The sequence below is a fragment of the Denticeps clupeoides genome, chromosome 6, assembly GCF_900700375.1.
Source record: "Denticeps clupeoides chromosome 6, fDenClu1.1, whole genome shotgun sequence".
Lineage (NCBI taxonomy): Eukaryota > Metazoa > Chordata > Actinopteri > Clupeiformes > Denticipitidae > Denticeps > Denticeps clupeoides.
Genome location: NC_041712.1, coordinates 12,695,593 through 12,722,275, shown reverse-complemented (window position 1 = coordinate 12,722,275; position 26,683 = coordinate 12,695,593). Strand labels below are relative to the sequence as shown.

Below are 26,683 nucleotides of genomic sequence, written 5' to 3'. Positions count from 1 at the left end.
TGGTACGTGATCCCGTGGTCAGATATGTATCATAATTGTAAGAACTGCGCAGAGTTCCTGCTCCCTCTACCTCTGCATAGTTGGGAGGGAAATACGCGCTGGGAATAGCAACTGCTCCATCAAACAACAGTCTGGGCTTTCTCCTCCGACAGAACCTCACAGCCAGGACCAGAATAAGGAAAGTCAGGAAAAAGGTGGAGACCGAAACCAGCGCGATGATCAGATACGAAGTCAGTTTGGAATTGTTCTCCTCATAAGACACGTCTTTAAGGTCTGGAACTTCAGCCAAGTTGTCTGAAATGAGTAAAGAAACTGTACAGGTTGCAGAGAGAGGGGTCTGTCCGTTATCTTTCACTGAAATAACAAGATTCTGCTTCATGCTGTCAGATTCAGAAATGTCCCTCAGCGCTCTGATCTCTCCACTATGGAGACCAACAGTGAAAAGTCCTGGATCAGTCGACTTAATGATCTGATAAGACAGCCACGCATTCTGTCCAGAATCAGCATCTACAGCGATCACCTTGGAGACCAGGGAGCCTGAAAGAGCACCTTTAGGAACCATCTCAGTCATGAAGGTGTTTCCTGCTGGAGCAGGGTATAATATCTGTGGAGAGTTATCGTTCTCGTCCGATATGAAGATGCTCACAGTCACGTTGCTGCTGAGTGGAGGAGAACCGTTGTCTCTGGCCACAACCTGAACTTTCAAGCTCCTGAACTTCTCATAGTCAAAGGACCTGACAGCATGGATCACCCCTGTGTCTCCATTAATGGATAAGAATGAGGAGACTGGAGCACCACTGACCTCACTGGGCAACAGAGAATAGAAGACTGTGCCGTTCTGTCTCCAGTCTGGGTCTCTCGCAGTAACAGAACAAACAGAGGAGCCGGGTTTGTTATTCTCACTCACATAGGCAGAGTAGGACTGTTCTTCAAACACAGGGGGGTTGTCGTTCACATCAGATAAAGAAAGGTGGATGGTTTTGGATGAAGATAAAGGTGGTGTTCCTTCATCTGTTGCAGTGATTGTTAAATTATATTCACTAATCACCTCACGGTCTAATTCACTTGTTGTTACAATAGAGTAATAATTCTTAATTGACAGGTTTAGTTTGAATGGAACGTTCTGCTGAATGGAACAATGCACCTGACGATTGGGTCCTGAATCTTTATCTTGTATGTTAATGATTCCGACTTCTGTTCCTGGTGGTACATTTTCTAGAAGAGGGTCGTTTAGAGATTTTACTACAATAACAGGCGCGTTATCATTAATATCTGTAATTTTAATAATGACATTAGAAAAAGACGTTAGACCTGCACCATCCTTCGCCTGCAGTCCTATTTTGTATGATGTCTTTTTTTCATAATCAAGAGGAGAATTCAGTATAATTTCGCCAGTTTGCTGATTGATCTTAAACAATTTATTTTCTTCGTCAGATATGCGACCAAATTCGTATGAAACTTGACCATTCGGCCCCTCATCAGCGTCCACAGCGCTGACTGTCAGCAAGACGGAATCGAGAGGAAGGTTTTCAGGAACACTGACTTCATATACAGACTGAGTAAAAACCGGAACGTTATCATTCGCGTCAAGTACAGTCACGTGAATGGTTACTGTACCAGATCTCTGCGGGGTTCCTCCGTCTACAGCAGTCAGTGTTAACATCAGTTCCTGCTGCTGCTCGCGATCTAGCTCTTTATCTAAAACCAACTCAATCTGCTTTTCACGACCTACAGCGAGAGTAAAATGGTCGTTCTTCTGTAAGGAATAGCTCTGGACTCCGTTCAGTCCGATGTCCGCATCATGAGCCTCGCCAACAGCAAACCGAGCTCCTTTATCTGCTGACTCTCGTATCTCAAATTTGACCTTTTCGTTTGCAAATTTCGGTGCGTTGTCGTTTACATCTTGAATCTGAACAACGACACGATGCAGTTCCAGTGGATTTTCGAGAAGAATTTCATATTTAAGCGAACAAGCGGCCAGCGCGCCGCAAAGCTCTTCCCTGTCCAGCCTCTCAGCTATCACAAGATCCCCCGAGTTTAAACTGATGTCGAAATAACGACTGCTCCCATCATCCACATCCAAACGCGCTTTTCGAGCTGACAGCGTCTTTGCATTTAATCCGATATCCTTCGCGATATTTCCGACAATAGCGCCGATCCTCATCTCCTCTGGAATGGAATAGCTGATTTCTCCACTGCCACCATGCCAGAGAAAAATATAAAATCCTGCCGTCATCATAAAAAAAGAAAATCCGCGGTGTTCCATCGTCGATCAGTAACTAAAAAGATTTTATTTAAACGCCAGGTACAGTTGCAAGAAGAAATGCGACCGAAAGGTGAAGGACGCTCCAAATGTCGACTGTGAGATGTTGTACAGCTCGACAAAGCCTCCTCCTCATGCAAAACATCTAGGGAGGAGATATGATTTCTAACCAGACTTGGTACATAGCGACACTCAGCGTACAACTAAAATATCGCAGAAAAAATCTCTGCCAAAAAAAAAAAAATAAGCACGAGAATATTCTTCACATCAACAATCATGTTTTTTTACTGTCATAATCAAGGTTACATGAACTTGATTTTTAATGCTGCTTTAAAAAATACTTAAAGTCACAGATACGAATTTATATTACTGAAAATAAATGTAATTATTAAATTATACAATTATTTATATTATTTTAATCTTGTAACAACAAAACATTTTTTAATTCAGGTACATTTATTGTTGAGGCACATAAATTATTGTCAGATTTGTAAACTAATCAAGAAAGACCGAAGTGAAAAGTGTCACAGATACTCAAATCAATTACTAAATAAAACTGAATGACCCAATTATCATTAAAATATGCACAAATATTTTTTATAATAGCAGCATAAAAATATGTACTTATTCCAACAGCCCATCACCCAAAGCAAAAGCAGAAACTTAGTGGACAGCAGGAGAGACAAAGTACATCAATGAGGTTTACTTCATGAGTGTCAACGTGCGAGTTTTGGGACACACTCGTAGACATGCTTGGAGCGGGGGACAAGTCGTTGCACGGGGAGTGGGCACTGGAGTAGCAGGGGAGGATGACTGGAGGCGCTTGGCCCGTGGGAGGTAGGCAGAAGGTGAGTGGGAACTGGAAAAGAGCAGAGGGCACGCCGTAGCGCAGTGAGGGGAGGGGAGCTCTTGCTCCGTGGGGAGTAGCGGGGAAGGAGATGAGGGGATGAGGCTGAGTTTGACCGGGGCAGAGGAGGACAGGAAGACGGCTGGATTGAGGACGGTCAGGGAGCGTGGGTTGGATAGGAGGGTGTCTTGGGTGGCACAGGTGGGGTTGCATATACACATCGTCAAAGCAAAAAGGGGGCAGGCAACCTCGAAGTCGAGGGCAGGCAAAGGTCGTAGAAAAAAGGCAGGATCAATCAGGGGTTTACAAAAGAAGGCTAGCATCTCTGGGAATTTAATTCAACACAGAGCAGGCAGCGACCCCCCTTGCCACCTGACTTTTATACTGGATGCTGCCCGCTCTCACTTCCATTTCAGGGTCGCTGTCTCCCCCGGATGATCTTGCTCCCACTGGTGGGCTGGAGGTGGTACGTTGGCCATGACAATGAGGTGTCTTTCCAGTATCACATAACTAAAACTGTATTAGGCTGCTGTGCATATAACCACAGTTTGAACATTTGTGCAAATGCCCAGTGCAACAAACATAACAAAAGGGTGATTAATTCTCTAGAAATCGCGGAACTGATTCTAATCTCCATCCAAAACACACAAACAAGAAAATGGTTGCTGTCCAACGACATGGTGCTGAATCATAGATATCACACCATGGACAGATAGAAACAATGAAAATTCATGAAAGAAAACTCAATTATTTATTATTCTAAACCATAAAAATTTCAGCAAAAAAAAAACATGCAAAACCAGGTTGCCCACTGACTGACAAGACTTGTAGTTCACATTCACCGTCTGTCTGATCACCACCACCTGCCCTGCATTACGCACTACGAAAAATTCTGATCTGCACAACCCAGTGCCAAGCAGGCAAGACAATTGTGCAACAGCAACATTAATCAGAGCTTTTCTTATTAGAGACTTGACGTGCAAAAATGATGTATTTTGTTTTTGGGGTCCCATCACTATGATTATATATATTTTTGGACATCTTACATGAATTGTTCTTAAATTAAATCAAAGCTTTCACAGGCACTTGGATTCTACTAGAAATTGTCGTTATGACAGCAAAAAAAATATGACTGCAAGTTTCATGAAAAAAATGTCATACCCTGCTAAAGGAAATCATAGGAAGCAAATTTAATAACTATTAGAAATAAAAATACTGCATCAAATTTAAACTAATAAAAAACTAATATCTTGATTTAATAATAGGTTTCTCTTACCTCAATGGCTGAGGAAGCATCATTCAGAGAAAGAACACTTCTATCAAAATGTTCCATAGTTTTCTTCATTGTGTCATCAGCAGGCAGCGTGTTGTCATTGTAGGACGTGACAAACTTGAAGTCGCTGGTACGTGATCCCGTGGTCAGATATGTATCATAATTGTAAGAACTGCGCAGAGTTCCTGCTCCCTCTACCTCTGCATAGTTGGGAGGGAAATACGCGCTGGGAATAGCAACTGCTCCATCAAACAACAGTCTGGGCTTTCTCCTCCGACAGAACCTCACAGCCAGGACCAGAATAAGGAAAGTCAGGAAAAAGGTGGAGACTGAAACCAGCGCGATGATCAGATACGAAGTCAGTTTGGAATTGTTCTCCTCATAAGACACGTCTTTAAGGTCTGGAACTTCAGCCAAGTTGTCTGAAATGAGTAAAGAAACTGTACAGGTTGCAGAGAGAGGGGTCTGTCCGTTATCTTTCACTGAAATAACAAGATTCTGCTTCATGCTGTCAGATTCAGAAATGTCCCTCAGCGCTCTGATCTCTCCACTATGGAGACCAACAGTGAAAAGTCCTGGATCAGTCGACTTGATGATCTGATAAGACAGCCACGCATTCTGTCCAGAATCAGCATCTACAGCGATCACCTTGGAGACCAGGGAGCCTGAAAGAGCAGCTTTAGGAACCATCTCAGTCATGAAGGTGTTTCCTGCTGGAGCAGGGTATAATATCTGTGGAGAGTTATCGTTCTCGTCTGATATGAAGATGCTCACAGTCACGTTGCTGCTGAGTGGAGGAGAACCGTTGTCTCTGGCCACAACCTGAACTTTCAAGCTCCTGAACTTCTCATAGTCAAAGGACCTGACAGCATGGATCACCCCTGTGTCTCCATTAATGGATAAGAATGAGGAGACTGGAGCACCACTGACCTCACTGGGCAACAGAGAATAGAAGACTGTGCCGTTCTGTCTCCAGTCTGGGTCTCTCGCAGTAACAGAACAAACAGAGGAGCCGGGTTTGTTATTCTCACTCACATAGGCAGAGTAGGACTGTTCTTCAAACACAGGGGGGTTGTCGTTCACATCAGATAAAGAAAGGTGGATGGTTTTGGATGAAGATAAAGGTGGTGTTCCTTCATCTGTTGCAGTGATTGTTAAATTATATTCACTTATGACCTCACGGTCTAATTCACTTGTTGTTACAATAGAGTAATAATTCTTAATTGACGGGTTTAGTTTGAATGGAACGTTCTGCTGAATGGAACAATGCACCTGACGATTGGGTCCTGAATCTTTATCTTGTATGTTAATGATTCCGACTTCTGTTCCTGGTGGTACATTTTCTAGAAGAGGGTCGTTTAGAGACTTTACTACAATAACAGGCGCGTTATCATTAATATCTGTAATTTTAATAATGACATTAGCAAAAGACGTTAGACCTGCACCATCCTTCGCTTGGACGCCAATTTTGTATGATGTCTTTTTTTCAAAATCAAGAGGGGAATTCAGTATAATTTCACCAGTTTGTTTTATTAGTTTAAATAATTTACCTTCCTCACCCGAAATGCGACCAAATTCGTATGAAACTTGACCATTCGGCCCCTCATCAGCGTCCACAGCGCTGACTGTCAGCAAGACGGAATCGAGAGGAAGGTTTTCAGGAACACTGACTTCATATACAGACTGAGTAAAAACCGGAACGTTATCATTCGCGTCAAGTACAGTCACGTGAATGGTTACTGTACCAGATCTCTGCGGGGTTCCTCCGTCTACAGCAGTCAGTGTTAACATCAGTTCCTGCTGCTGCTCGCGATCTAGCTCTTTATCTAAAACCAACTCAATCTGCTTTTCACGTCCTACAGAGAGAGTAAAATGGTCGTTCTTCTGTAAGGAATAGCTCTGGACTCCGTTCAGTCCGATGTCCGCATCATGAGCCTCGCCAACAGCAAACCGAGCTCCTTTATCTGCTGATTCCCTAATTTCATATTTAATATTGTCGCTGGGAAATTCGGGTGCGTTGTCGTTTACATCTTGAATCTGAACAACGACACGATGCAGTTCTAGTGGATTTTCGAGAAGAATTTCATATTTAAGCGAACAAGCGGCCAGCGCGCCGCAAAGCTCTTCCCTGTCCAGCCTCTCAGCTATCACAAGATCCCCCGAGTTTAAACTGATGTCGAAATAACGACTGCTCCCATCATCCACATCCAAACGCGCTTTTCGAGCTGACAGCGTCTTTGCATTTAATCCGATATCCTTCGCGATATTTCCGACAACAGCGCCGATCCTCATCTCCTCTGGAATGGAATAGCTGATTTCTCCACTGCCACCATGCCAGAGAAAAATATAAAATCCTGCCGTCATCATAAAAAAAGAAAATCCGCGGTGTTCCATCGTCGATCAGTAACTAAAAAGATTTTATTTAAACGCCAGGTACAGTTGCAAGAAGAAATGCGACCGAAAGGTGAAGGACGCTTCAAATGTCGACTGTGAGATGTTGTACAGCTCGACAAAGCCTCCCCCTCATGCAAAACATCTAGGGAGGAGATATGATTTCTAACCAGACTTGGTACATAGCGACACTCAGCGTACAACTAAAATATCGCAGAAAAATTACCGGTTATAATAAAGGTGACATGAACATGAACATTATAGCTGCATAAATAAATACTCAAAGTCACAGAAGCAAAAAATATTGGTGGAGTAAGAAATGCTGCGGGATTATTCATTAAATGCATTTTCGTATCTGACACTAATGAAAAAGGGAACTTTACCATAACAAAGCCACATTAAATAGATTTGTTTTGCAAAGTAAAAGAAACGGGAAAAGCATTTTACTAAAATATACTACATTATCAATTTAATAAACTTACACTATCTTTAAAATCCTGTTTACATTTGTTTTTGAAGTACATAAAGTCATCACATTTGTTAATCAACTACGAACGGCCGAAGTTATTCAAGAAAATTAACACAGACCATAAAATTACTTGCTTAATCACGCTGAATGTATTAATAAAATAATGATAAATTATTTTCAAAACTGGAACAGAAAAATGTTCAACAGCCCAGATCAACCGAGAAAAAAGGAAAAGCTTAGTGCACAGCAACTGATGAATAAAATCACTACCTTTCAATAAGGATGATCTTATCATATGTGTTTCTAACGTTCAGGCACATAAAACTGGGCTACTGCTCAGATACCCACAGTCTGAACATTTGTGCGAATACCCAGTGCCACACATCATCACAGGGGAAATATTTTTCCAGATTTTTACCACATTGGAGCAAATCTAAATCTTCAGCATTCAAACATGGACATGGTTGCTGTCCATAGACGTGGTGCTGAATCATAGAGATAACACCATGGAAAAACAAACAGTGTCATTTCATGCATGCAATAGAATTTAATTCTCAAAATGTTAAATTCTAAACATACAAAGCACCGTAATCAACTAAACACGTAAGAAAATTCAGCAACAATATTGTCATGATTCAAAAAATAAAAATATCATATTATACAAAGAGCCTAACTGTCACACCATCGTATAATTGCCAAATCACTTTCAAGTTTTTTTTTTTGCCTTTTTCCATTCGCACTCATGATCCAGTCCGGAAAGGGCAACTCTGGGTCCGGAGTTTGGACCAGAGTTTCATGTTGGTCCTGTGGTATTATGTTTCCAGATTGTTTTCACCTGTATATGATTGTAAAAAGCTGCCCAGTTTGTTTCTGTATATTTTCGAATCACTGTTAATTTTTGTCTCCCATGTCCTGTTCATCATGTATTAAAGCCCTGTTTTGTGATGTCATGCATATGTGTCCATGTCCAGCCATCGTTCAACATCTACTGCTTCGCCATGTCAAACCAGTGTTACATTCACCCTCCTTCTGATCACCACCTCTTGCACTGCATTACACCCTACACATTAGCTTATCTTAGTAGATACTAGATGTTCTGTCATGTATGTACTTCCCACTCCCATAATTATTTTAAATTTACTCAGTCTTCTTTAGTAAAGGTTTACCTTTCAAGTACACTTGGGTTTTCCAGTTAATCTTTGGCATGACACTAACCACAAATATTATGGCCACACTAATGTTTTAAATGTAGACATCACATACACTGCAAAAGCAAACGATAGAAAAAAAAAAAAAAACTAAGTGAAAAAGAAGTGATAAACAGCGTGATGCACACAATAAAATAAGACCTCTACATTTAGCCTATCGCCCTTAGTGCACAGTAGGCAGCCATAAAAGGTGTCCTGTATTTTGCTCAAGGGGACTTCAGGGGCACCTTGATGGTTTGGCATTTAGACCCACAGTGTTTCAGTTACTAATCCACTGCCATGCACGCTGAACAACCACTGCCCTGACGTATTTTGCCAATGAGGATTGGACTTCGAAAGACTAAAAAATTATTGGAATTTCCACCAATGTACTACAGTCAGAAGAAGCATCAAATTAAAATTAATTAAGCATGAGAAAAAAAAAACTTCTTTTACCTCAATGACTGAGGAAGCATCATTCAGAGTAAGAAAACTTCCATCAAGATGTTCCATACTTTTCTTCAGTGTGTCATCAGCAGGCAGTGTGTTGTCATTGTAGGACGTGACAAACTTGAAGTCGCTGGTACGTGATCCCGTGGTCAGATATGTATCATAATTGTAAGAACTGCGCAGAGTTCCTGCTCCCTCTACCTCGGCATAGTTGGGAGGGAAATACGCGCTGGGAATAGCAACTGCTCCGTCAAACAACAGTCTGGGCTTTCTCCTCCGACAGAACCTCACAGCCAGGACCAGAATAAGGAAAGTCAGGAAAAAGGTGGAGACTGAAACCAGCGCGATGATCAGATACGAAGTCAGTTTGGAATTGTTCTCCTCATAAGACACGTCTTTAAGGTCTGGAACTTCAGCCAAGTTGTCTGAAATGAGTAAAGAAACTGTACAGGTTGCAGAGAGAGGGGTCTGTCCGTTATCTTTCACTGAAATAACAAGATTCTGCTTCATGCTGTCAGATTCAGAAATGTCCCTCAGCGCTCTGATCTCTCCACTATGGAGACCAACAGTGAAAAGTCCTGGATCAGTCGACTTGATGATCTGATAAGACAGCCACGCGTTCTGTCCAGAATCAGCATCTACAGCGATCACCTTGGAGACCAGGGAGCCTGAAAGAGCAGCTTTAGGAACCATCTCAGTCATGAAGGTGTTTCCTGCTGGAGCAGGGTATAATATCTGTGGAGAGTTATCGTTCTCGTCTGATATGAAGATGCTCACAGTCACGTTGCTGCTGAGTGGAGGAGAACCGTTGTCTCTGGCCACAACCTGAACTTTCAAGCTCCTGAACTTCTCATAGTCAAAGGACCTGACAGCATGGATCACCCCTGTGTCTCCATTAATGGATAAGAATGAGGAGACTGGAGCACCACTGACCTCACTGGGCAACAGAGAATAGAAGACTGTGCCGTTCTGTCTCCAGTCTGGGTCTCTCGCAGTAACAGAACAAACAGAGGAGCCGGGTTTGTTATTCTCACTCACATAGGCAGAGTAGGACTGTTCTTCAAACACAGGGGGGTTGTCGTTCACATCAGATAAAGAAAGGCGGATGGTTTTGGATGAAGATAAAGGTGGTGTTCCTTCATCTGTTGCAGTGATTGTTAAATTATATTCACTAATGACCTCACGGTCTAATTCACTTGTTGTTACAATAGAGTAATAATTCTTAATTGATGGGTTTAGTTTGAATGGAACGTTCTGCTGAATGGAACAATGCACCTGACGATTGGGTCCTGAATCTTTATCTTGTATGTTAATGATTCCGACTTCTGTTCCTGGTGCTACATTTTCTAGAAGAGGGTCGTTTAGAGACTTTATTACAATAACAGGCGCGTTATCATTAATATCTGTAATTTTAATAATGACATTAGCAAAAGACGTTAGACCTGCACTATCCTTCGCCTGCAGTCCTATTTTATATGATGTCTTTTTTTCATAATCAAGAGGAGAATTCAGTATAATTTCGCCAGTTTGCTGATTGATCTTAAACAATTTAATTTCTTCGTCAGATATGCGACCAAATTCGTATGAAACTTGACCATTCGGCCCTTCATCAGCGTCCACAGCGCTGACTGTCAGCAAGACGGAATCGAGAGGAAGGTTTTCAGGAACACTGACTTCATATACAGACTGAGTAAAAACCGGAACGTTATCATTCGCGTCAAGTACAGTCACGTGAATGGTTACTGTACCAGATCTCTGCGGGGTTCCTCCGTCTACAGCAGTCAGTGTTAACATCAGTTCCTGCTGCTGCTCGCGATCTAGCTCTTTATCTAAAACCAACTCAATCTGCTTTTCACGACCTACAGCGAGAGTAAAATGGTCGTTCTTCTGTAAGGAATAGCTCTGGACTCCGTTCAGTCCGATGTCCGCATCATGAGCCTCGCCAACAGCAAACCGAGCACCTTTATCTGCTGATTCCGTGATCTCAAATTTGACCTTTTCGTTTGCAAATTTCGGTGCGTTGTCGTTTACATCTTGAATCTGAACAACGACACGATGCAGTTCCAGTGGATTTTCGAGAAGAATTTCATATTTAAGGGAACAAGCGGCCAGCGCGCCGCAAAGCTCTTCCCTGTCCAGCCTCTCAGCTATCACAAGATCCCCCGAGTTTAAACTGATGTCGAAATAACGACTGCTCCCATCATCCACATCCAAACGCGCTTTTCGAGCTGACAGCGTCTTTGCATTTAATCCGATATCCTTCGCGATATTTCCGACAATAGCGCCGATCCTCATCTCCTCTGGAATGGAATAGCTGATTTCTCCACTGCCACCATGCCAGAGAAAAATATAAAATCCTGCCGTCATCATAAAAAAAGAAAATCCGCGGTGTTCCATCGTCGATCAGTAACTAAAAAGATTTTATTTAAACGCCAGGTACAGTTGTAAGAAGAAATGCGACCGAAACGCTTCAAATGTCGACTGTGAGATGTTGTACAGCTCGACAAAGCCTCCTCCTCATGCAAAACATCTAGGGAGGAGATATGATTTCTAACCAGACTTGGTACATAGCGACACTCAGCGTACAACTAAAATATCGCAGAAAAATTACCGGTCATAATAAAGGTGACATGAACATGAACATTATAGCTGCAGAAATAAATACTCAAAGTCACATATTCAAAAAATATTGTCGGGATTTTGCGGGATTTTTAATTAAATACATTTTCGTATCTGACACTGATGAAAAGGGGACGTTGCCATAAAAAAATTAAATTGAAAACTTTGAAAGTTAAGGGAAACGGGAAAATCATGTTATTAAAAAACAAACTACATGATTAAATTAAACAACCTTTTACATTTTAAAATTCCAATTAGGTTTATTTTTAAGGCTCATAAATTTGTCAGATTTGTAATCCAAGTACAAAAGGCCAATGTTATTCAGGAAAAGTAACAAATATCATAAAATGAATTGAAAAATCACACTGAATGTATCAATAAAAGATTGATCAATTTTTTCATACCTGTAAAAGCCCAGATCAACCAAGACATAAAGGGAAGCTTCGTGCACAGCAACAGATGAATAAAATACTATAATCATTACATTCCAATAAGTATGATCTTATATTATGTGTTTCCAGTGTTCATAGTCACATACCTAAAACTGGGCTACTGCTCAGATACTCAGAGTTTGAATTTTTTCGCTTATGCACAGTGCTACATACATCAGATGAAAAACAATTCTACATATATTCATCAAACTGATGCTAATCTCCATATTCAACACTCAAACATGGACATGGTCGCTGTCCAAAGACGTGGTGCTGAATCAAAGTGATAACACCATGGAAAGAAAGCAAAAGTGTCATTACATGCATGCAATAGAAATTATTTCTCCAATATGTTATATTCTAAACATACACAACACCGTAATCAAAAAACACATAAGAAAATTAAGCAACAATATTTTCATAATTGAAAAATTAAAAGACTGTTACACCATCGTATAACTGCCCACTCACAATCAACCTCTTTTTGATCACCACCACATGCACTGCATTACACTCCAAACCACAAATAACTCATGAGCATTATCAGCATATCCCAGTGCTTAGCAGGCAAGACACTTGCACCATTACTCAGAACTTATCTTAGTAGATAGTGGATCTTTCCTACATAGAAAGACAAAAAACTATTTGAATTTCTGGCAATGTATTACAGTCAGAAGAAGCAAAAAAGCACATTTAAATTAATTAGGCATGAAAAAACTAAAAAAATGTTAGTTTTATGATACTTGTCTCTTACCTCAATGACTGAGGAAGCATCATTCAGAATAAGAACACTTCCATCAAGATGTTCCATACTTTTCTTCAATGTATCATCAGCAGGCAGCGTGTTGTCATTGTAGGATGTGACAAACTTGAAGTCGCTGGTACGTGATCCCGTGGTCAGATATGTATCATAATTGTAAGAACTGCGCAGAGTTCCTGCTCCCTCTACCTCTGCATAGTTGGGAGGGAAATACGCGCTGGGAATAGCAACTGCTCCATCAAACAACATTCTGGGCTTTCTCCTCCGACAGAACCTCACAGCCAGGACCAGAATAAGGAAAGTCAGGAAAAAGGTGGAGACTGAAACCAGCGCGATGATCAGATACGAAGTCAGTTTGGAATTGTTCTCCTCATTAGACACGTCTTTAAGGTCTGGAACTTCAGCCAAGTTGTCTGAAATGAGTAAAGAAACTGTACAGGTTGCAGAGAGAGGGGTCTGTCCATTATCTTTCACTGAAATAACAAGATTCTGCTTCATGCTGTCAGATTCAGAAATGTCCCTCAGCGCTCTGATCTCTCCACTATGGAGACCAACAGTGAAAAGTCCTGGATCAGTCGACTTGATGATCTGATAAGACAGCCACGCATTCTGTCCAGAATCAGCATCTACAGCGATCACCTTGGAGACCAGGGAGCCTGAAAGAGCAGCTTTAGGAACCATCTCAGTCATGAAGGTGTTTCCTGCTGGAGCAGGGTATAATATCTGTGGAGAGTTATCGTTCTCGTCCGATATGAAGATGCTCACAGTCACGTTGCTGCTGAGTGGAGGAGAACCGTTGTCTCTGGCCACAACCTGGACTTTCAAGCTCCTGAACTTCTCATAATCAAAGGACCTGACAGCATGGATCACCCCTGTGTCTCCATTAATGGATAAGAATGAGGAGACTGGAGCACCACTGACCTCACTGGGCAACAGAGAATAGAAGACTGTGCCATTCTGTCTCCAGTCTGGGTCTCTCGCAGTAACAGAACAAACAGAGGAGCCGGGTTTGTTATTCTCACTCACATAGGCAGAGTAGGACTGTTCTTCAAACACAGGGGGGTTGTCGTTCACATCAGACACAGAGAGGCTAATTGTTTTAAATGAGGACAACTGCGGAGTGCCTTCATCAGTCGCAATTACTGTTACGTTATATGATGTCACCAGTTCGCGGTCAAGTTCACTTGTTGTTATAATAGAGTAATAGTTTTTCATTGAAGGGTTCAGTTTGAAAGGTACGTCGTTCTGAACGGAACAGCGAACTTGGCGATTTGTTCCCGAATCTTTGTCCTGCACATTAATAATTCCCACTTCGGATCCTGGTGCGATGTTCTCTGGGACAGAGTCTTTCAGAGATTTGATTAGAATTACTGGGGCGTTATCATTAACATCAATGATTTCTACTACCACGTTTGCAAAGGATGCCAGGCCAGCGCTGTCTTTAGCTTGAATCCTCATTTCATAGGACGAGTCTTTCTCAAAATCTACTTGCCCGTTTAAAACAATGTCTCCAGTTTTCGAGTTCAGTGTAAATATCTGGCTAACGTCTGCAGAAATGCGGCCAAATTCATACGTCACCTGCCCGTTCGCGCCATCATCTGCATCCGTCGCGCTGACTCTAACCACCACGGAACCCAGAGGAGAATTTTCAGCCAGGCTAACTTTATAAATGGGTTTTGTAAAAACTGGAGTGTTGTCGTTAGCGTCTAAAACAGTGATATGAATCTTGACATTTCCCGACTTGGGAGGAGTGCCTCCGTCCACTGCAGTAAGGACCAGAGTCATGTCCCCCTGTCTTTCGCGGTCGAGTTCTTTCTCCAGCACCAGCTCACCGTATTTCCCTCCTCCGGGATTTGCATGCACAGAAAAAATAAAATATGGATTTTTTTGCAGAGTGTAGCTCTGAACAGCGTTCAGTCCGATATCCGCATCATGCGCCTCATCCACAGCGAAACGAGCGCCTTTAACTGCAGATTCCGTTATTTCTAATTTAATTATTTCTTTGGCAAACACGGGCGCGTTGTCGTTGATGTCCTCAATTTGCAGAGTGACACGATGTAATTCCAACGGATCTTCCAGAAACATGTCAAACCTGATCAAGCAGGCGGTTCTGGCGGCACAAAGCTGATCTCTGTCGATTCGTTCCGCGACGACCAAGTCACCGGAGCTCAGGTTGACATCACAGTAACGCCTGCCGTCGTCCTCGAAATCCAATCGCGCTTTGCGCGCAGTCAGACTACGAACATTAATTCCAATATCTTTGGCGATGTTCCCGACCACAGATCCGCGGTTCATCTCCTCCTGAACGGAATAGCTGAGTTCACCGTCGCTGTTTCCCAACGTGAGGAAAACAGAAGCCACGAAGATGACAACGGAAGGAAACGAAAACCCGTCGCGCTCCATCGTTTGGTGATTCGGTCCAACACGATTTTCAGATTCGCGCGCCTCTAATGTCGCTTTTAGATTATTTTTATGAAACCAGGACGAATTCCGATTTATTAAAGCCAGAGAGGACGGCGCTGGCGCAGATCACGTCCAGACGCCTCCCTTCTTTAACTGGTTCAGGGAGGAGATCGGATAAAACAAAAATGTAGCTGGTGGACAGCGACGCTGTGTGTACATTTATAATAATGCAGTCTAATAATGTAAAAAACATTTTTTTTCTTAAACAGCGCGTATTTTACACTGGAGTCTACAAGGACACGTGCGTTTAATATCGCCGATTCTCACTGTGAGCATTTATTCCTCACATTAACTTAAACCTTGAGATTATCAAGAGAGAAACAATCAGAAACATTAATTCTTGAACGGATAGTTGCAGTACTTTTCTATGACAACCGAAGCAAATGTACTGCTATGATTTTTTTAAAGTAGATTCAAAGGTTTGGAGTGAAAGAGACGTCATGAATACAAAAGATTGATGGTACAAAATCAGGAAACTATGAGAATTACCTAAAGCAGCAGAAACCCTTTCTGGGAACCACTTTATGGTAGTAAACCTGTTTTAAATTCCCAAGCATGCATCATATTAGTAAAGGAAATAATGCTTAATTAAAACAGATAATGCAGTATTTGTAAAGTGTGACTGTACAATACAATTATTCAGTAAATAAAAAACAAATCAAACTAATTTAAAACCCTCTTTAAAATACGTTCTCAATTATATCTCCACGAACCAAACCACCCATGTCAAAAGTAAACAAGTAAAGTTCAAACCTTTCTATCTAATGACACTAAATTCTACAAGTTCCTTTGAAAAGTATTTAAATAAAACTACTAAGGTTGAAAAAAAATTCTGTAAATTTTAAGATATCTGCATTTCACTTTGGGAAATACTTGCATAACAAAATTTATAATTTTACTTAAATAGTTATAGACAGCATAAACTTTAAGAAAATACAAGTAATACTGGAGCAAACACTAAAGCATCACATGCAGAATAAATGAGAACACAGCAAGATAAATAAATATCATAGTTCTAATTATTCATTCAAACAACCATTCTTACCTCTGAAGACAGATCATTATCAGACAGTATGTCCTTCACAGCATATGCATTAATGCTCTTCAGTGTGTCATCAGCAGGCAGCGTGTTGTCATTGTAGGACGTGACAAACTTGAAGTCGCTGGTACGTGATCCCGTGGTCAGATATGTATCATAATTGTAAGAACTGCGCAGAGTTCCTGCTCCCTCTACCTCTGCATAGTTGGGAGGGAAAAACGCGCTGGGAATAGCAACTGCTCCATCAAACAACAGTCTGGGCTTTCTCCTCCGACAGAACCTCACAGCCAGGACCAGAATAAGGAAAGTCAGGAAAAAGGTGGAGACTGAAACCAGCGCGATGATCAGATACGAAGTCAGTTTGGAATTGTTCTCCTCATAAGACACGTCTTTAAGGTCTGGAACTTCAGCCAAGTTGTCTGAAATGAGTAAAGAAACTGTACAGGTTGCAGAGAGAGGGGTCTGTCCGTTATCTTTCACTGAAATAACAAGATTCTGCTTCATGCTGTCAGATTCAGAAATGTCCCTCAGCGCTCTGATCTCTCCACTATGGAGACCAACAGTGAAAAGTCCTGGATCAGTCGACTTGATGATCTGATAAGACAGCCACGCATTCTGTCCAGAATCAGCATCTACAGCGATCACCTTGGAGACCAGGGAGCCTGAAAGAGCAGCTTTAGGAACCATCTCAGTCATGAAGGTGTTTCCTGCTGGAGCAGGGTATAATATCTGTGGAGAGTTATCGTTCTCGTCCGATATGAAGATGCTCACAGTCATGTTGCTGCTGAGTGGAGGAGAACCGTTGTCTCTGGCCACAACCTGAACTTTCAAGCTCCTAAACTTCTCGTAATCAAAAGACCTGACAGCATGGATCACCCCTGTGTCTCCATTAATGGATAAGAATGAGGAGACTGGAGCACCACTGACCTCACTGGGCAACAGAGAATAGAAGACTGTGCCGTTCTGTCTCCAGTCTGGGTCTCTCGCAGTAACAGAACAAACAGAGGAGCCGGGTTTGTTATTCTCACTCACATAGGCAGAGTAGGACTGTTCTTCAAACACAGGGGGGTTGTCGTTCACATCAGATAAAGAAAGGCGGATGGTTTTGGATGAAGATAAAGGTGGTGTTCCTTCATCTGTTGCAGTGATTGTTAAATTATATTCACTAATGACCTCACGGTCTAATTCACTTGTTGTTACAATAGAGTAATAATTCTTAATTGACGGGTTTAGTTTGAATGGAACGTTCTGCTGAATGGAACAATGCACCTGACGATTGGGTCCTGAATCTTTATCTTGTATGTTAATGATTCCGACTTCTGTTCCTGGTGGTACATTTTCTAGAAGAGGGTCGTTTAGAGACTTTACTACAATGACAGGTGCATTATCATTAATATCTGTAATTTTAATAATGACATTAGCAAAAGACGTTAGACCTGCACTATCCTTCGCTTGGACGGAAATTTCATATGATGTCTTTCTTTCAAAATCAAGAGCAGCATTCAGTATAATTTCACCAGTTTTCTTATTCATTTTAAATTGTTCAGTTTCCTCATCTAAGATGCTACCAAATTCGTATGAAACTTGACCATTCGGCCCCTCATCAGCGTCCACAGCGCTGACTGTCAGCAAGACGGAATCGAGAGGAAGGTTTTCAGGAACACTGACTTCATATACAGACTGAGTAAAAACCGGAACGTTATCATTCGCGTCAAGTACAGTCACGTGAATGGTTACTGTACCAGATCTCTGCGGGGTTCCTCCGTCTACAGCAGTCAGTGTTAACATCAGTTCCTGCTGCTGCTCGCGATCTAGCTCTTTATCTAAAACCAACTCAATCTGCTTCCCACGACCTTGTTTCGCACGGACATCCAGAGTAAAATGGTCGTTCTTCTGTAAGGAATAGCTCTGGACTCCGTTCAGTCCGATGTCCGCATCATGAGCCTCGCCAACAGCAAACCGAGCTCCTTTATATGCTGACTCTCGTATCTCAAATGTGACCTTTTCGTTTGCAAATTTCGGTGCGTTGTCGTTTACATCTTGAATCTGAACAACGACACGATGCAGTTCTAGTGGATTTTCGAGAAGAATTTCATATTAAGGGAACAAGCGGCCAGCGCGCCGCAAAGCTTTTCCCTGTCGAGCCTCTCAGCTATCACAAGATCCCCCGAGTTTAAACTGATGTCGAAATAACGACTGCTCCCATCATCCACATCCAAACGCGCTTTTCGAGCTGACAGCGTCTTTGCATTTAATCCGATATCCTTCGCGATATTTCCGACAACAGCGCCGATCCTCATCTCCTCTGGAATGGAATAGCTGATTTCTCCACTGCCACCATGCCAGAGAAAAACATAAAATCCTGCCGTCATCATAAAAAAAGAAAATCCGCGGTGTTCCATCGTCGATCAGTAACTAAAAAGATTTTATTTAAACGCCAGATACAGTTGCAAGAAGAAATGCGACCGAAAGGTGAAGGACGCTTCAAATGTCGACTGTGAGATGTTGTACAGCTCGACAAAGCCTCCTCCTCATGCAAAACATCTAGGGAGGAGATATGATTTCTAACCAGACTTGGTACATAGCGACACTCAGCGTACAACTAAAATATCGCAGAAAATTACCGATCATAATAAAGGTGACATGAACATGAACATTATAGCTCCACAAATAAATACTCACAGTCACAGATACAAAAAGTATTGTCGGGATTTTGCGGGATTATTAATTAAATACATTTTCGTATCTGACGCTGATAAAAAGGGGACGTTGCCATAAAAATAAATGGAAAATTTTGAAAGTTAAAGGAAACGGGAAACCATGGTACTAAAAATGTTATTACGTTATTACATTTAATAACTTTATTTATTTATTTATTTAAAAAAACAATTAGGTTTATTTTTACGGCACATAAAGTTGTCAGATTTTAAATCAAGTACAAAAGGCCGAAGTTATTCAGGAATAGTAACACAGATCATAAAATTAATTGAAAAATCACACTGAATGTATCAATAAAATATTGATAATATTATTTCATATCTGCAAAAGCCCAAATCAACCAAAACAAAAATAGAAGCTTAGTGCACAACAACAGATACCCACAGTTTGAATTTTTTCGCTTATGCACAGTGCTACATACATCATCAGAGGGAAAATAATTCTCCAGATATTCACCAAACTAGTGCTAATCTCCATCTTCAACACTCAAACATTGACATGGTCGCTGTTCAAAGACGTGGTGCTGAATCATATTGATAACACCATGGAAAGAAAGCAACAGTGTCATTACATGCATGCAATAGAAATTATTTCTCCAAAATGTTATATTCTAAACATACAAAACACCGTAATCAAAAAACACGTCAGAGAATTAAGCAACAAAATTTTTATAATTTAAAAATGAACAGACTGTCACACCATCGTATAGCTGCACACTCACAATCAACCTTCTTTTGATCACCACCACATGCACTGCATTACACTCCAAACCACAAATAACTCATGAGCATTATCAGCATATCCCAGTGCCTAGCAAGCAAGACCCTTTCACCATTACACAGAGCTTCTCTTAGTAGATACTTGATGTTCCCTAATATACTTTGCTTTTGGGTTCCCATTCCGTAATTGTTATATTTTGCACATTTTTGAAAATAATAATAATAATGCTTTCCCTTTTGAATACAATTGGGTTTTCCTGTAAATCTTTGGCATGACACTAACCACAAATATTTTGGCCACACTAATGTTTTAAATATAACATGTAAACATCACATACACTGCAAAACCAAATGATAAAAAACATAGAAAAAAACGAAGTGAAAGAGAAGTGATACACAGCATTATGCACACAACAAAATAAGCCCTCTGCATTTAGCACATTGCCCTTAGTGCACAGTAGGTAGACATGAAAGGTGCCCCAGACTGTATTTTGCTCAAGTGGACATCAGTGGCATCTTGATTGTTTGGCATTTAGACCCACAGTTTTTCACTTACTAATCCACTGCCATACCAGCTACGCAACCACTGCCCTGACGTATTTTGCTAATGAGGATGGGACATAGAAAGAAAAAAAAATACTTGAATTTCCGCCTAAGTATTACAGTCAGAATAATCACTTTTAAATGAATTAAGGATGAAAAACATTTTTTTTTTAAGTTAGTATCATGATACTTGTCTCTTACCTCAATGACTGAGGAAGCATCATTCAGAGTAAGAACACTTCCATCAAGATGTTCCATACTTTTCTTCAATGTATCATCAGCAGGCAGCGTGTTGTCATTGTAGGACGTGACAAACTTGAAGTCGCTGGTACGTGATCCCGTGGTCAGATATGTATCATAATTGTAAGAACTGCGCAGAGTTCCTGCTCCCTCTACCTCGGCATAGTTGGGAGGGAAATATGCGCTGGGAATAGCAACTGCTCCATCAAACAACAGTCTGGGCTTTCTCCTCCGACAGAACCTCACAGCCAGGACCAGAATAAGGAAAGTCAGGAAAAAGGTGGAGACTGAAACCAGCGCGATGATCAGATACGAAGTCAGTTTGGAATTGTTCTCCTCATTAGACACGTCTTTAAGGTCTGGAACTTCAGCCAAGTTGTCTGAAATGAGTAAAGAAACTGTACAGGTTGCAGAGAGAGGGGTCTGTCCGTTATCTTTCACTGAAATAACAAGATTCTGCTTCATGCTGTCAGATTCAGAAATGTCCCTCAGCGCTCTGATTTCTCCACTATGGAGACCAACAGTGAAAAGTCCTGGATCAGTCGACTTGATGATCTGATAAGACAGCCACGCGTTCTGTCCAGAATCAGCATCTACAGCAATCACCTTGGAGACCAGGGAGCCTGAAAGAGCAGCTTTAGGAACCATCTCAGTCATGAAGGTGTTTCCTGCTGGAGCAGGGTATAATATCTGTGGAGAGTTATCGTTCTCGTCTGATATGAAGATGCTCACAGTCACGTTGCTGCTGAGTGGAGGAGAACCGTTGTCTCTGGCCACAACCTGAACTTTCAAGCTCCTGAACTTCTCATAATCAAAGGACCTGACAGCATGGATCACCCCTGTGTCTCCATTAATGGATAAGAATGAGGAGACTGGAGCACCACTGACCTCACTGGGCAACAGAGAATAGAAGACTGTGCCGTTCTGTCTCCAGTCTGGGTCTCTCGCAGTAACAGAACAAACAGAGGAGCCGGGTTTGTTATTCTCACTCACATAGGCAGAGTAGGACTGTTCTTCAAACACAGGGGGGTTGTCGTTCACATCAGATAAAGAAAGGTGGATGGTTTTGGATGAAGATAAAGGTGGTGTTCCTTCATCTGTGGCAGTGATTGTTAAATTATATTCACTTATGACCTCACGGTCTAATTCACTTGTTGTTACAATAGAGTAATAATTCTTAATTGACGGGTTTAGTTTGAATGGAACGTTCTGCTGAATGGAACAATGCACCTGACGATTGGGTCCTGAATCTTTATCTTGTATGTTAATGATTCCGACTTCTGTTCCTGGTGGTACATTTTCTAGAAGAGGGTCGTTTAGAGACTTTACTACAATAACAGGCGCGTTATCATTAATATCTGTAATTTTAATAATGACATTAGCAAAAGACGTTAGACCTGCACTATCTTTTGCATGGACGGAAATTTCGTATGATGTCTCTTTTTCAAAATCAAGAGCAGCATTCAGTATAATTTCACCAGTTTCTTATTAATTTTAAATTGTTCAGTTTCCTCATCTAAGATGAGGCACTGACTGGCACTCCACAGCACTGACTGTCAGCAAGACGGAATCGAGAGGAAGGTTTTCAGGAACACTGACTTCATATACAGACTGAGTAAAAACCGGAACGTTATCATTCGCGTCAAGTACAGTCACGTGAATGGTTACTGTACCAGATCTCTGCGGGGTTCCTCCGTCTACAGCAGTCAGTGTTAACATCAGTTCCTGCTGCTGCTCGCGATCTAGCTCTTTATCTAAAACCAACTCAATCTGTTTCCCACGGCCTTGTTTCGCACGGACATCCAGAGTAAAATGGTCGTTCTTCTGTAAGGAATAGCTCTGGACTCCGTTCAGTCCGATGTCCGCATCATGAGCCTCGCCAACAGCAAACCGAGCTCCTTTAACTGCTGATTCCGTGATCTCAAATTTGACCTTTTCGTTTGCAAATTTCGGTGCGTTGTCGTTTACATCTTGAATCTGAACAACGACACGATGCAGTTCTAGTGGATTTTCGAGAAGAATTTCATATTTAAGGGAACAAGCGGCCAGCGCGGCACAAAGCTTTTCTCTGTCCAGCCTCTCAGCTATCACAAGATCCCCCGAGTTTAAACTGATGTCGAAATAACGACTGCTCCCATCATCCACATCCAAACGCGCTTTTCGAGCTGACAGAATCTTTGCATTTAATCCGATATCCTTCGCGATATTTCCGACAACAGCGCAGATCCTCATCTCCTCTGGAATGGAATAGCTGATTTCTCCACTGCCACCATGCCAGAGAAAAACATAAAATCCTGCCGTCATCATAAAAAAAGAAAATCCGCGGTGTTCCATCGTCGATCAGTAACTAAAAAGATTTTATTTAAACGCCAGGTACAGTTGCAAGAAGAAATGCGACCGAAAGGTGAAGGACGCTTCAAATGTCGACTGTGAGATGTTGTACAGCTCGACAAAGCCTCCTCCTCATGCAAAACATCTAGGGAGGAGATATGATTTCTAACCAGACTTGGTACATAGCGACACTCAGCGTACAACTAAAATATCGCAGAAAAATTACCGGTTATAATAAAGGTGACATGAACATGAAATTTATAGCTCCACAAATAAATACTCACAGTCACAGAACCAAAAATGATTGATAGAGTAAGAAATGTTGCTGGATTATTAATTAAATGCATTTTCGTATCTGACACTGATGAAAAGAGAACGTTGCCATTACAAAACCACATTAAATAAAAATTGTTTGAAAGTCAAGGGAAACGGGAAAAACATGTTACTAAAAAATTAAATACATTATTACATTTGATAACCTTATATTATTTTTTAGATTCCAATTAGGTTCATTTTTGAAGCACATAAAGTCGTCCAATTTGTAAATCAAGCACAAAAGGCTTGAGTTATTCAGGAAAAGTAACACAGATCATAAAATTAATTGCTAAATTACACTGAATGTATCAATAAAGATTGATCAATTATTTTCATACCTGTAACCAAAAAAAGTTCAACAGCGCAGATTAACCAAGGCAAAAAGGGAAGCTTAATGGTGTAGCAACATAGATATAAAATATTATAACCATTGCCTTACAATAAGTTTGATCTTATAAAATGTGTTTCCAGTGTTCATAGCCACATACCTAAAACTGGGCTACTGCTCTGAAACCCACAGTTTGAACATTTGTCCGAATGCCCGTGCTACACACATCATCACAGGGGAAAGAATTCTCCAGGTATTCACCAAACTAGTGCTAATCTCCATCTTCAACACTCAAACATGGACATGGTCGCTGTCCAAAGACGTGGTGCTGAATCATAGCGATAACACCATGGAAAGAAAGCAACAGTGTCATTACATGCATGAAATAGAAATTACTTCTCCAAAATGGTATATTCTAAACATACAAAACACCATAATCAACAAAACACGTAAGAGAATTAAGCAACAATATTTTCATCATTTAAAAACTAAAAATACCATAATTTACTTAGAGTATAACTGTCACACCATTGTATAACTGCCCACTCACTGTCACCCTCCTTCTGTTCACCACCACATAGAGTGCATTACATTCCACTGTCACGATGGCTGGACATGGCAAGGAAGAAGGACGCATACACATGATGTCACGAAACAGGGGTTTAATACATGGTGGACAGGCCAAAGGAAACCTCACCAAACATGTTCCAATGACGAACAGGCACGAACATGGCAGCTTTATACAGTCATACACAGATGAACACAATTAGGAAACATAATTACACAGGACACCCTGCAGGACCGGATCATGACACCCACACTAGAAAAGACTCTGATCAGCAGGCAATAAACAGCACCATTACACAGAGCATATCTTAGTAGATACTTGATGTTCCCTAATGTAAGTATTTTTGGGGTTCCATCCTCGTGATAATATTCTTTTACATCATTTTTATAAACCTTTCTTTAAACCCTTTTTTCTTCATAAAAACTTTTTGATCACAGTTGGGTTTTCTTGTAAGTCTTTGCATGACACTAACCAATAATATAATTGCCAGACTAATGTGTCAAATGTAACATGTAAAAATCACATACACTTCATGAGCAATTTATAAAAAAACATGACTGAAAGTGAAGTGATTGTCATTGTGATACAGACCACTGCACCAGGTACACAAAACAAAATGGGTCTTCTGAACTTAACCCATCACCCTTAGTGAGCAGTGAGCAGCCATGAAAAGTGCCTGGGAGGCAGTGTAGGGCTGGTATCTCTTTCAAGAGAACCTCAGTGACATTTTTACTGTTCTGGATTTGAACCTCAACATTTCAGTTATGAGTCTGCTCCTTTACCCACTATGGCACCACAGCCTCGATGTATTTTGCCAATAATGATTGAATGTAAAATGACTAAATAGTTTTTGAATTTGCACCTATGTCATAAAAACAGAGTTTAAATAAATTAAGCATAAAAATAATATTCATAATATTTGTGTCTTACCTCAATGGCTAAGGAAGAATCATTCAGAGTAAGAACACTTCCATCAAGATGTTCCATACTTTTCTTCAGCGTCTCATCAGCAGGCAGCGTGTTGTCATTGTAGGATGTGACAAACTTGAAGTCGCTGGTACGTGATCCCGTGGTCAGATATGTATCATAATTGTAAGAACTGCGCAGAGTTCCTGCTCCCTCTACCTCTGCATAGTTGGGAGGGAAATATGCGCTGGGAATAGCAACTGCTCCATCAAACAACAGTCTGGGCTTTCTCCTCCGACAGAACCTCACAGCCAGGACCAGAATAAGGAAAGTCAGGAAAAAGGTGGAGACTGAAACCAGCGCGATGATCAGATACGAAGTCAGTTTGGAATTGTTCTCCTCATAAGACACGTCTTTAAGGTCTGGAACTTCAGCCAAGTTGTCTGAAATGAGTAAAGAAACTGTACAGGTTGCAGAGAGAGGGGTCTGTCCGTTATCTTTCACTGAAATAACAAGATTCTGCTTCATGCTGTCAGATTCAGAAATGTCCCTCAGCGCTCTGATCTCCCCACTATGGAGACCAACAGTGAAAAGTCCTGGATCAGTCGACTTGATGATCTGATAAGACAACCACGCGTTCTGTCCAGAATCAGCATCTACAGCGATCACCTTGGAGACCAGGGAGCCTGAAAGAGCAGCTTTAGGAACCATCTCAGTCATGAAGGTGTTTCCTGCTGGAGCAGGTATAATATCTGTGGAGAGTTATCGTTCTCGTCCGATATGAAGATGCTCACAGTCACGTTGCTGCTTAGTGGAGGAGAACCGTTGTCTCTGGCCACAACCTGGACATTCAAGCTCCTGAACTTCTCATAGTCAAAGGACCTGACAGCATGGATCACCCCTGTGTCTCCATTAATGGATAAGAATGAGGAGACTGGAGCACCACTGACCTCACTGGGCAACAGAGAATAGAAGACTGTGCCGTTCTGTCTCCAGTCTGGGTCTCTCGCAGTAACAGAACAAACAGAGGAGCCGGGTTTGTTATTCTCACTCACATAGGCAGAGTAGGACTGTTCTTCAAACACAGGGGGGTTGTCGTTCACGTCAGATATTTGGAATGTGAAAACGCTAGTTGAAAAGAGAGAAGGTAATCCTCCATCTGATGCAGTTACTGTTACATTGTATTCTGTCTTTTGCTCACGGTCGAGAAGTGCACTGGTGGTTATTGTGAAATAATTCTTTATAGACGCCTGCAGTTTAAAAGGAATGTTGTCGGGAATGCTGCACATCACTCTGCTGTTTTCTCCAGCGTCCTGGTCTTTGACGTTAATGACAGCTACCTCCGTGCCGGATGGAACATTTTCGGGAATAATAGTCATGATAGATTTAATTGTTATTACAGGCGCGTTATCGTTCATGTCCGACACGTCGATTATCACTTTGCAGTGCCCCGCCTGGCCTCCGCCATCTTCCGCTTGAATTTCTATTTCGTATGACGAGGCCTTCTCGTGGTCCAGTTCACCAATCACTGATATCAGTCCCGTATTCTGGTCGATTTTAAACAGACCCCTTGTTTCTTCAGATACATGGTTCATAAAAAATGAAACGAGCCCATTTGGACCTTCGTCGACATCAGTCGCTGTGACTTGAACAACGGCCGTGCCTGCAGCCGAATTCTCGGACATGACAGCTCTGTACAACGGCTGGGAGAACGTGGGAGAATTGTCATTTGCATCAATCACGAGGACGTGGATCGCAACGGTGCCGGACATGGAGGGATTTCCTCCGTCCACAGCCGTCAACACTAACGAATATTCACCCTC

The 26,683-nt window shown here is 41.5% G+C and overlaps 1 protein-coding gene and 1 pseudogene across 4 annotated transcripts in view; both read right to left on the bottom strand.

Annotated features, from left to right (window-relative positions):
• The window catches only part of LOC114791987 (protocadherin beta-16-like), a 258,171-nt gene that overhangs the window by 157,509 nt on the left and 73,979 nt on the right, over nucleotides 1–26,683 (bottom strand). For 2 of the 4 annotated variants that reach the window (XM_028982649.1, XM_028982672.1), the window contains exon 1: nucleotides 8,887–11,399. The exons of 1 other annotated variant lie outside the window; for it this stretch is intronic. In XM_028982649.1, coding sequence (XP_028838482.1) covers nucleotides 8,887–11,277 — 2,391 coding nt within the window. In that variant the 5' untranslated portion in view covers nucleotides 11,278–11,399. Of the gene's footprint in view, nucleotides 1–4,386; nucleotides 6,912–8,886; nucleotides 11,400–26,683 lie in introns of those variants that run through there. One more of the 4 variants, XM_028982650.1, reaches the window with a different exon arrangement.
• LOC114791809 (protocadherin beta-16-like) lies at nucleotides 16,181–22,907 on the bottom strand (annotated as a pseudogene).